We start from the raw sequence: 12,652 nt of genomic DNA, 5'->3' as shown, positions 1-12,652 counted from the left end.
TTCTTCAAAAATGTCGTTTTTTACAAAATATTTTTAACGAAAAATGTAAAATTTAATGATTTTTTCTATTTTTTAAGTTTCTCAGTTTTTGGAGTTTTTTTCATGTGAAAATTTCAATTTATTTGTTTTTTATTAAAAAAAGTTGTTGTACTGAAACATATTTTTTTCAAAAATGTCGTTTTTTACATAAGGTTTTTGAAGAAAAATGTAAATTTTAATGTTTGTTAATTTTCTATTTTTACATTTTTCAGTTTTAAGTTTTTTCAAATAAAATTTTCAATTTAATTATTTTTTTATTAAAAAATGTTATCTTACTAAAATATTTTTTTTCAAAAAAAAATGTTTTTTTACATAAGGTTTTTAACAAAAAATATAAGTTTTGTTGTTTTTCATTTTTCTGTTTTTTCATTTGTCAGTTTTTTAAATTTTTTGAGTAAAATTTATTTAATTATTTTGTTTGAAAAAAAACGTGTGAAATAAATTTTTTTTTTGAAAACGTGTTTTAATAAAAAAAACTCTTTTTAATCAAAAATGCCGTTTTATACATAAGGTTTTAAACAAAAAATGTAAATTTTAATGTTCTTTCTTTTTCTAATTTTCCAATTTTTCAGTTTTTGAAATTTTTTCATGTGAAACTTTCAATTTAATAGTTTTTTAATTGAAAAATGTTGTACTAAAGTATTTTTTTTCAAAAGTGTCGTTTTTTACATAAGGTTTTTCACAAAAAATGTAAAATTAAATGTTTGTTGTTTTTCTGTTTTTTACATTTTTCAGTTTTTGAAGTTTTTTTCATGTGAAACTTTCAATTTATTTGTTTTTTATTGAAAAATGTTGTTGTACTAAAACATTTTTTTTCAAAAATGTCGTTTTTTACATAAGGTTTTTGAAGAAAAATGTAAATTTTAATGTTTGTTAATTTTCTATTTTTACGTTTTTCAGTTTTAAGTTTTTTTCATTTAAAATTTTCAATTTAATTGCTTTTTTTAAAAAAAATGTTATCTTACTAAATTAATTTTTTTTCAAAAATGTCGTTTTTTACATAAGGTTTTTAACAAAAAATGTAAGTTTTGTTGTTTTTCATTTTTCTGTTTTTACATTTTTCAGTTTTTAAGTTGTTTTCATGTAAAACTTTTAATTTAATTGTTTTTTTCAATAAAAAATGTTGTTTTACTAAAATAATTTTTTTCAAAATTGCCGTTTTTTACATAAGGTTCTTAACCAAAAATGTACATTTTGTTGCTTTTTATTTTTTCTAGTTTTTCATTTTTCAGTTTTGGAAGTCTTCTTCATGTAAAATTTTCAATTTAATTGTTTTTTTTTATTAAAAATGTTGTTCAACTAAAATATTTTTTTTGATCAAAAATGTCGTTTTTTACATAAGCTTTTTAACCAAAAATGTAATTTTTGTTGTTTTTTATTTTTCTATTTTTACATTTTTAGTTTTTGAAGATTTTTATAAAAAAGTTTTCAATTTAATTATTTTTTCATTAAAAGAAGTTGGTTACTAAAAATAATTTTTTTTTTCAAAAATGCCGTTTTTACATAAGGTTTTAACCAAAAATGTATATTTTGTTTTTTTTATTTTTCTATTTTTCAATTTTTCAACTTTTGAAGTTTTTCATTATAAATGAAAAAACTTCAAAAATTGAAAAGTTGAAAAATAGAAAAATAAAAAACAACAAAATATACATTTTTGGTTAAAACCTTATGTAAAAACGGCATTTTTGAAAAAAAAAATTATTTTAGTAAAACAACTTTTTTTATTGAAAAAATTAATTAAATTAAAAACTTTACATAAAAATCTTCAAAAACTGAAAAATGTAAAATTATAAAAATAAAAAACAACAAAAATTACATTTTTGGTCAAAAAGCTTATGTAAAAAAGAACAGTTTTGAAAAAAAAAATTATTTTAGTTGAATAACACTTTTTAATAAAAAAAACAATTAAATTGATAATTATACATGAAGAAAACTTCCAAAACTGAAAAATGAAAAAATAGAAAAAATAAAAAGCAACAAAAATGTACATTGTTGGTTAAAAACTTTATGTAGAAAACGGCAATTTTGAAAAAAAAATCTTAGTAAAACAACAATGTTTAATGAAAAAAACAATTAAATTAAAATTTTACATGAAAAAAAAACTTAAAATACTAAAAAATGGAAAAACAGAAAAATGAAAAACAACAAAACTATTTCTTGTTAAGATCCTTATGTAAAAAAGGACATTTTTGAAAAAAATTATTTTAGTAAGATAACATTTTTTAATAAAAAAAGCAATTAAATTAAAAATTTTTTATGAAAAAAATGTAAAACTGAACAAAGTAAAAATAGAAAATTAATAAACATTAAAATTTACACTTTTATTCAAAAACCTCATGTAAAAAACAACATTTTTGAAAAAAATATGTTTCAGTACAACAACTTTTTTTAATAAAAAACAAATAAATTGAAAGTTTCACATAAAAAACCTTCAAAAACTGAAAAATGTAAAAAAAGAAAAAGATAATAAACATTAAAATTTACATTTTTCTTCGAAAACCTTATGTAAAAAACGACATTTTTGAAAAAATATGTTTTAGTACAACAACATTTTTTAACAAAAAACAATTAATTTGAAAGTTACACATGGAAAAAACTTCAAGAACTGTAAAACGTAAAAATAGAAAATTAACAAACATTTAAATTTACATTTTTCGTGAGAAACCTTATGTAAAAAACGACATTTTTGAAAAAAAAATTATTTTAGTGCAACATTTTTTAATAAAAAAACAATTAAATTGAAAGCTTCACTTGAAAAAACTTCAAAAACTGAAAAATTGGAAAAAAATAAAAAGAAAAAACATTAAACTGAACATTTTTTTTAAATACTTTATGTAAAAAACGACATTGTTAATTAAAAAGAGTTTTATATTAAAACACGTTTTCAAAAAAAATTTGTTTACGTTTTGTTTTTCAAACAAAATATTAAAAAAATTTTACTCAAAAAATTTTCAAAACTGACAAATGAAAAAAAAGAAAAACATCAAACTTTACAATTTTTGATAAATTCCTTATGTAAAAGACGGCCTTTTTGAAAAATTCTTTTAGAAAAACAACTTTTTTTTCAAAACAAATAATTTTTTTGTTTATTATAATTTTTAAAAAATCATTTTACTGTGTCATTTTAAATTTCCTTTTTTGTTTCCTAATTTAAAAAGAGGTATCCTTTATTATTTTGAAAACGCGCATTTCTGGCATTCTTATCTAAACATATAATCTGCACTCAGCAAATGATCTTCCAATGCGACCTTTCTCTGATTAAAAAAGAAGTAAAATAAAAATAATTAATTACAAAACGATCACAAATACAATTAGAAATCACAAATATAATACGTTAACGAAAAAATCAAGAGTCCAAATTCCGTAATCATAAGCTTTCTTTTCTGCACAGTGAAAGGTTATTTGGTGTCGATACGGATAGTTGCTACAATCCCAGTCAGTATCCAAGTTGTTGAGAAGTTTGGAAACTTTAGGACAACCAAGATCATCTAGATTCTCCACATCTTTACACAAGTATTTTAAGAGAAGATCGCACTTCTCCAACCCCTTTGCAAAGTATTCAGTTGTAGGTGAACAATGTTGGTGAATGATTGATGACAACTCAGTATATTCGAGTTTTCCATTGTTCCAATTAATTCCATGTAAATTTTTAATGTTCCACTTTGCTTGAAAAGTAGGTCTGTAGTCTTTGGGTGGGAGGAAACTGTATCCCAATAAAACTCCGTCCTTGAAAAACACCCAATTCCTTAACAATTTGCCCCTCCAAGCACTCAATATCAAACACATTCTTTTTTCTAGGTTAAAGTGACATTCAAAGTGACATTCTTTTTTCCAGGTTAGTTTATTAAAAAAATGATTAGCAGTCTAGAATTTTGAATTAGATATACTGTAATTGGAATTACTATTTCTGGTAGTCACTTTTAATGAACTGAGCAAAAGATGGTATCTGGAAGAAACAAATAAGAAAATCTGGATGAATAAGGGTAACTGAATAATGTAAGGGGAAAGAAACAAATGGTTGAAATATCTTAAAAAAACCTCGAAATATGGAGCCAATGAAACTTAAGCATAAACAAGAAAAAAATTGAGAACAAAAAACTTCAGTAGCCAATGAGATCCTATATAACATTTTGATAAGCCAATGAAAGATTTGCAGAAAATGGTTTAATGTTTAATTCATTTCCATTTTTAGTAAAGTCTACTGATGTTAATGATGAGTTTTCCATTAACAGGTGAGGGAGAATACAGTGAGGAATACCAGCGAGCTAGATTGTACCAAGATTGGATCTGGCAGCAATCAGTGAAGTATTTTTTAACAACTGACGCTCCCTGTACCTCTGTCATTGTACCTTGGTCAGTTTCTGTAGAAAAACTCAAAAAGTGGAATGTCTCGTCAATTTTTTTTGTTGCTAGACTTGGGGTCAAGTGCATTGTCTTCTTCAATATTTGCGATAATACTCTCTGTCAATGACCCACTTTCCCACTCGTCACAATCCTCATCAGACAAACACCAGAGGAATTTAAGTTCCCTCTCCTCCTCAAAAAATCCCAGTTGATTTTCATACATTGCTCTATAAGACAACTCATAATCACAGAAATGTTCACAGACTGATCTGCTTAGTTCCATGTTGTCTGAGACTTGTTAAGTTGTATTTTCGATGTAGTTTTTGTAGAAGTTTACAGTTGTCTGATTGTATTGTGAAGAGTTGATCTCGAGAGCAACAATGAAGACCAGAAGCTGAGTCGGGATTGAGAATGGAGGATCAGCTACCCATCCGAAGCACGTTTTTCTCTCTTTCATAATTGGTACATCATCATTGGCGTCTGCGAAGAAGAAGTGGACTTTGACATTTTCGTTGAATTTCACCCACTTGATATTCATTATTCCAGCCTTTTTCTGGTTGAAGATGATTGAAATCCTAAACGAACTGAAGTAAAAATAAAATTACCCCCTGTAATCATAAAAGCAACATCTTTCTCGATGAAGAATTCATATACTATTTGCGAATGAGAACGATGACTATATTAGCCATTTGAGCGTTTTTTTGAGTCTGTTTTCATATTTTTTTTAACAGAAACGACTTACGTGGAATGGGAAAAAGGAAGAGGTCCTGGAGATGAAGAATCTTCACTGAAACGTTTATAGTTGACAACTTTGGTTCGCCTCAAAAGGAGATTGAAATTGTCTCAAAACAGAAAAAAAACTAGCTATAGTGAAATGCTGCAGAAGGAAAGGAAACACAATGATTTGGACTTTTGTTTGCACAGTATGATAAAAAAAAAACATTATTATGACGCAAGAGTGACGTAATTATTAAGATACTATGAGTAAGACCTCAATCACGTGAGCTGTGCATGCGTTGATAAAGTGTGAATTATCATATCGTAAGTAGTATGGATTATACTTTGTTCATACAAGTTCAATGACTCAATAGAATATCTAGGTATCCGTAATTGTGGCAACTATACAACGTAGTTGAACTAAACTTCGTTCCAAAGAGTTCAGTGGCATCCTTACAAGGATGAGATCGCCTAAATGTCCGTAATTGCAAAGATAGTAGGACGTAATTTTTATGGTACTGTTATTTAATTGATACATTTTATGACTAATTTTTGACGATAATGAGAATTTCGAGATGAATTTGTGCTCATAAAACCAGTACCGATCACCTGAGAAGATTCACTTTCACAATGAAGACGTCAAAAATTGATGTTCTTAAGATCACTAAATAATTGAATTGTTAAATAGAATTTAAATAAACACAGATGATTTGCAAGATTGCCTAATTTTTTAATCATTTTAGATAAATGTTAGATAAAATTTTGTTATTTTGCTTACAATTTGGGTATTTTTCGACAATCATACGAAATTGGTTAGAATTTGAGTATTTTTTGACAAGATTTAGCAACTTTGTGGTAAATATAAGTGGCAGGAATTGGACAGCTTTTAACAGAATTGGTCTTTTTTGGTAGGAATTAGGTTTTTTTGGTATACATGTAGAATTTTTTTGGTAAAAAGTGGGTGTTTGTAAGTAGTATCGGGTAATTTCCCGCAGTGTTTGGTAATTTTTGGTCAGAAACGGGTATTTTTGGCACAAATTGTTGTTTTTTTTGCATTAGGTTTTTGGAATTAGGTTTTTTTGGCAAACATGTAGAATTTTTTTGGTAAAAAGTGAGTGTTTGTAAGTAGTATCGGGTAATTTCTGGCAGTGTTTGGTAATTTTTGGTCAGAAATGGGTATTTTTGGCACGAATTGTTGTTTTTTTTTGCATCAGAATTTGGAATTAGGTTTTTTTGGCGAAGATGTAGAATTTTTTTCGTAAAAAGTGGGTGTTTGTTAGTAGTATTGGGTAATTTCTGGCAGTGTTTGGTAATTTTTGGTCAAAAATGGGTATTTTTTGCACGAATTGTTGTTTTTTTTGCAAGAAGTGGGTTATTTTTGCCAAGATTTGGGTATTTTTGTCAAAAATTGGGTAACTTTCAGCAAGTATTGGATCTTTTTTTGACTAGAAGTGGGTATTTTGACAATAATTGCGTAATTTTTGGCAATAATTGGGTATTTTTGGTAAAAATTTCGTCTTTTGGAGCAAGTATTGAAAATTTTTTACCAAGAATTGGGTATTTTGGCAATAATTGTGCATTTTTTGCCAGAAATTGGGTATTTTTTGGTTAAGAATTGTAATTTTTTGGATAAAATTTGGTATTTTTTGGCAAAAATTAGGAAATTTTTGGCACGAATTGGGTGTTTTTTTTTTAGCAAAATTGGGATTTTTTTGCAATAATTAGGTGATTTTGGCAATAATTGGGTATTTTTTGGTAAAAATTTGGGTGTTTTTTGACAGTAAACGCGTTTTTTTGGTAGAAATTGCGTATATTTGGCCAGAATTGGGTACATTTTGCTAAGAATTGGGTATTTTTTGGCAAGAATTAAGTAGTTTTTGCCAAAAATTGGGTAGTCATACCAAGAAATGGGTATTTTTTGAAAATAACTGGGTACTTTTTGGCAATAAGTGGGTACTCTTTTATCTACGCGGGATAAACTGTTTTCAAAAAAGAGAAATAATATCGAGTAATTAGCTTATGTCCCAACAGTTGGATAGCCGCTGTTTCTTTAATTCCCTACTAATCCCCCTAGTTCCTGCTTGTGAACATATGACTCATTCTAACAAATTTGGTGTTATGGCGCTATCTTGCTAATCCCCTTCGTGTGAACAGCTGGGGTATCAAGCTGTGAAGTATGTCTTTAAAATTAACGTAAGCCGTACGTAACTGTCGATGAGTCATCCTAAATGATTATTAAAGTACTATCTTGCTGATTCCTTTCGCATGAACAGCTTGGGTATCATGCTGTGAGGTATATCTTTGAAAATTTACATTATTAAAGTGTAATTTGGTAGGGGGTCAATGACGTTACTGATTTGATGATAAGGCATTATTTCGTTAATCCCCTTCCTGTGAACAGCTTGCGTATCATGCAGTGAGGTACATCTTTGGAATTTGACATTAGTAAAGTGTAATATGGGAATAACTAAATGACCTTACTATTTTGTTACTAGGAGATTATATTGCAAAGTCCATTCGTGCGAACAGCGTGGGTATCATGCTGTGAGGCAGGTCTTGGGAAATTGACATTATTAAAGTTTAATATGGTAGGGGTTAAATGACCCTACTGATTTGTTGTCAAGGTCTTGCTAATCCCCATCGTGTGAACAGCTTGTGTGTCATGCTGTGAGGTACGTCTTTGGAAATTCACTTTATTAAATTGTAATTTGGTAGGGGGTCGATGACCTTATTAATTTGTTGTTAAGGCAATATTTTGCAAATCCCGTTCGTGTGAACAGCTTGGGTATCATACTGTGGGGTATCTCTTTGGAAATTTACATTTTTAAAATGTAAATTTGTAGGGGGTTGATGACCTTATTAATTTGTTGTGAAGTCACTATCTTGCTAATCCCCTTTGTGTGAACAGCTTGGCTATCATGCTGTGAGGTACATCTCTGAAGTTTGACATTATTAAAGTGTAATATGTGAATGGGTAAATGACCTCACTATTTTGCTATTGAGGGATTATCTTGCTAATCCCCTCCGCGTGTACAGCTTGGGTATCATGCTGTGAGGTACATCTCTGGAATTTAACATTAGTAAAAAGCAAATGGGAAACGCTAAATAACCTTAATAATTTAATTTTAAGAGATTATCTTGCTAATCCCCTTCGTGTGAACAGCGTGGGTATCATGCTGTGAGGTACGTATATGGGATTTGACATTAGTAAAGTGTAACACGTGATTGGGTAAATGACCGCACTATTTTGTTATTGAGGGATTATCTAGCTAATCCCCTTCGTGTGAACAGCTTGGTTATCATGCTGTGAGGTACATCTCTGGAATTTGACATTAGTAAAGTGTAAATGGGAAACGCTAAATAACCTTAATAATTTAATATTAAGGGATTATCTTGCTAATCCCCTTCGTGTGAATAGCGTGGGTATCATGCTGTGAGGTACGTCTTTGGGATTTGACATCCGTAAAGTGTAACACGTGAATGGGTAATTGACCTCACTATTTTGTTATTGAGGCATTATCTAGCCAATCCCCTTCGTGTGAACAGCTTGGGTATCATACTGTGAGGTACCTCTTTGAAAATTTACATTTTTAAAATGTAATTTTGTAGGGGGTTGATGACATTAGATTGTTATGAAGTCACTATCTTGCTAATCCCCTTCGTGTGAACAGCTTGGCTATCATGCTGTGAGGTACATCTCTGAAGTTTGATATTATTAAAGGGTAATATGTGAATGGGTAAATGACCTCACTTTTTTGCTATTGAAGGATTATCTTGCTAATCCCCTCCGCGTGAACAGCTTGGCTATCATGCTGTGAGGTACATCTCTGAAGTTTGACATTAGTAAAGTGTAAAATGTGAATGTGTAAATGACCTCACTTTTTTGCTATTGAGGGATTATCTTGCTAATCCCCTCCGCGTGAACAGCTTGGCTATCATGCTGTGAGGTACATCTCTGAAGTTTGACATTAGTAAAGTGTAAAATGTGAATGTGTAAATGACCTCACTATTTTGTTATTGAGGGATTATCTTGCTAATCCCCTTCGTGTGAACAGCGTGGGTATCATGCTGTGAGGTATGTATTTGGGATTTGACATTAGTAAAGTGTAACACGTGAATGGGTAGGTGACCTCACTTTTTTGTTATTGAGGGATTATCTAGCTAATCCCCTTCGTGTTAACAGCTTGGGTATTACGCTGTGAGGTACGTCCTTGGAAATTAACATCAGTAAAGTACAATATGAGAATGGGTAAATGACCTTACTAATTTTATATTAAGGGATTATCTTGCTAATCCCCCTCGTGTGAACAGCTTGGGTGTCATGCTGTGAGGTACATCCTTGGAAATTGAGGTAAAATGGACTATACCTAATGTTAATACATAGGTACTTCCTTTTACCCCCCCCCCCCCAGCTCTGCTCGCATATTACTACTAAAAAAAACTTTTTTCACAATTCTTAATATATCTTTGCGTGAATATATCCCTTATTTGTCTTAATTCAGAATCGTCCTCCATCACAAAGTGATGTTAAAAATTATTAGAAATAACTATTTACATTCAATGAAAAATTGTATAATAAAATTGGTGATTTGAACCCATTTTGAAACATAGGAAAAACAATCAAAGCGACCTTTTCCTGGGGAAAAACCGGTCAAAAATTTTCATTTCCTGTGTACAAAAAAGGTTAAAAACCATCTTACCGGTCAAAACAGGTCACTTATTTGAGCGTTTTTTCCCCTAAAGTAGCGATCGAGAATATTTATTTTTACTGTGTTTTTGGACAAAACTTCAAGTTGAGAAGGTCAGAGAAACATCTGGTCGGTTTTATTTCAGGGTTTGCTAACGATCAACTTCGGCTTGCGGACTATACTGAAAACGACGAATGGGATGTAATCACACCTGTGGAAACAAACAACGTAAACAACAGCAACTCGATAAAATCAACAGTTCATCTGAATCTGAAACGTCGACATTTATTCTACTCAATTTTCCTAATTTCTCCCACAATTATTTTGTACCTCCTTTCGGGTCTGACATTTTTACTTCCGCCCGACTCGGGTGAAAAAGTGTCATTTGCTGTGACTATTTTACTAGCCCAAATTGTTTCCTTTGGAACCCTGAGTGGTATTTTCCCAACGAGCTCAAGAAATCTACCAATTCTGGCTTACTTTGTGTTGGCGGTTACTGTTCACATGAGCCTGGTCTGTTTCGTGGCTTCAATGAGTTAGAAAAATTTATATCTGAATTTCATCGATTTACTTTCTGAATAATCCAAAAGTTTGTTTAATCTTTTTTTTATCAAAACCATTGTTGTTCTTATTGCCGAAAATAAAACCCACGGAACCCCCCCCCCCCCCACAACCCCTTCTGAGTCGTTGTTCTCTGAATTTCTCTGAACCGTAAAATATGTTTCTCAGAAAAAACTAGGCTGGCTAACTCATTAACAAACTGAATAAGTACATAACACAACATAAATCCTTCTGCAAAATCTATGTTTGAAAAAAATATGGATCGTTATTAACATTGCAAGCAGTTTGTATACGCTTTGCATTCAAACAAAAATCAACCTTAAATACTTTATTCCAAAAGGTATCTATTTGTCTGTAGCAATTGAAAACAAAAAAAAACCTGATACTTGTCCCCTACGAAATAATGCGTATTGAATCAAAGTTCAGCTCGATTAATCTAATTTTCGCAATGAAGATGCACTTTATGAAATGCGAAATTAAAGTGCTCAAAAAGTTTTCAAGTACTGGGTTGAACCTATTTAACCCGACAATTATGTTTGTTTTTTAAAAAAACGAGGATCGTATCAACAATTGGACGTATATCTGATTTTATATAGTAGACCTCCAGACGTTTTTTCACTATACTTTAGAATGTATATTATAATAATTTGAAATAATAGCAGCATACTAGATATCACATTTTAAATGTTTGCTTGAGCAATGGGTTTTCAGATCACAATTTAACAGCGCTTTAAAAGCTTGTTGCCATTCTTTGCTTAGAATTTGTATGCGATGCAAAAAAAATTATTACGGCTTTGATCAATTTTTGAACTGAAAATTACATCGCGTACTATTCGCAATTCAGGTGAAAATATCACCATTTGATTGAAACAAAGCGACAATTTTCAGCATAAATTATTTAAACGAAAACTTAGTGAACCCTAAGGCACATAAACAAATAGTGGAGCATATAAACAATATTGTTTCACACGTATGTTTTTGATGTACCTCAGTAAAATCTTCCTAAAAAAATTTCAATGCCAAAATGGCAAATCTAGTTAACACTTAAGGCATATTTTTCCCCGTTGCTTTTTTTTCAAATTTTTTGATCTCTCTAAGTATTAATTGGTTAGTTAAATTGCAATTTACCATAAACAATTTGACAAAAGTCAGCCAAACTTTGAGGTCAGGAGTAAAATTCAATTATATTGTCAATCACCAATTACGGTCGGAATACAGTCATAGCAAAGTAATGCAGAATAAAGAAGGATTGACGCCTTTTGTGAATCATTTTTAGCTCACAGTTGATTGACGCATGAAACATCTTGATAAGAACACATTGAAGCTCAACAAGATGTTGCTATGATTTTTGTCGTGAAAACATTAAGTTGTGTACGAATTTGTAAGCTCTATTTACCGAAATTATAGAAGTAAGATCTTGATAAGATAAACAAGAACGAACTTTGGGGATCATATCAAAACTGACAAAATTTGGGCTTCGAAAAACAAAAATAACCAAGAATTAATAAAATTATACAACAAATGTCGGGAAAATTTGTTTAGTATTTCAACAATTTGATTATGAGACATTGTAGTATAATATGTAGTTTTTTTCTTAATTGTTCAGCGCAGGCATGGGACTGGCTGTGGTTGCTGAAAAAACATAATAAGAGCACAGATATAGCACTGTTAAAACCGTACTTATTCAGTTCTTCAAAAACAACAAAATTAGACAAGCAATGAATTTGAAATATCTTATAGGTTGTCGGATAGTGTCTCAATTCTGGCAACTAACTAACTTCAGGAGCTTTTTGCAGTATTTTCGTTGTGGTTTTCCCTCCTCCTGTTTCTCTCCGGACTGTTTTTCATGAGCCAAGGTTTGTCAAGATCTTAGCAAGGTGTGCGAAGAAATTCTCTTGAGTTATTCGGATAAGACATTGATAAAATCTCCGCAAGATGTTACAGGAAACGTTTTCTTAAGATCTTGCTAAGTTATTTTAAGCTTGGCTTGAATTATCAGGATCTTACATGACATTAGATGCTGCATAATGTTTTGCTTCACTGGACTATTACTTCTATCGACCCATTAAGCGCCAGTTATTTAGTACCCTGAAAACAAAAAAAATTTGTATTTGAAATAAAATAAAGCCCTTTATTACATTGCATGGAAAATTTTAAGACAACGTAAAAAAAGCACCTCTTTTGTAAGACTTGTTTCAAAATTCCCCCAAAGTGACAAAAAGGAAGGAATAATGGGGCGAATGAGGGACAAAGGGACTTTTCAAATTCTAATACCCAATAAATTCACACTGTAAGGATTTGGT

The 12,652-nt window shown here is 30.2% G+C and overlaps 1 protein-coding gene across 1 annotated transcript in view; it reads left to right on the top strand.

The window, feature by feature from the left end:
• Nucleotides 1-12,652, top strand: part of LOC142346113 (neuronal acetylcholine receptor subunit beta-4-like) — an 83,794-nt gene that overhangs the window by 70,036 nt on the left and 1,106 nt on the right. The window contains exon 5 of the mRNA XM_075398617.1: nt 9,934-10,323. Coding sequence (XP_075254732.1) covers nt 9,934-10,323 — 390 coding nt within the window. The remainder of the gene's footprint in view (nt 1-9,933; nt 10,324-12,652) is intronic.

The sequence above is a fragment of the Convolutriloba macropyga genome, chromosome 9 (assembly GCF_964194025.1).
Source record: "Convolutriloba macropyga chromosome 9, txConMacr16.3, whole genome shotgun sequence".
NCBI lineage: Eukaryota > Metazoa > Xenacoelomorpha > Acoela > Convolutidae > Convolutriloba > Convolutriloba macropyga.
Note: the sequence above shows the minus strand (reverse complement) of the source record. Positions and strands in the feature narration are given on the sequence as shown.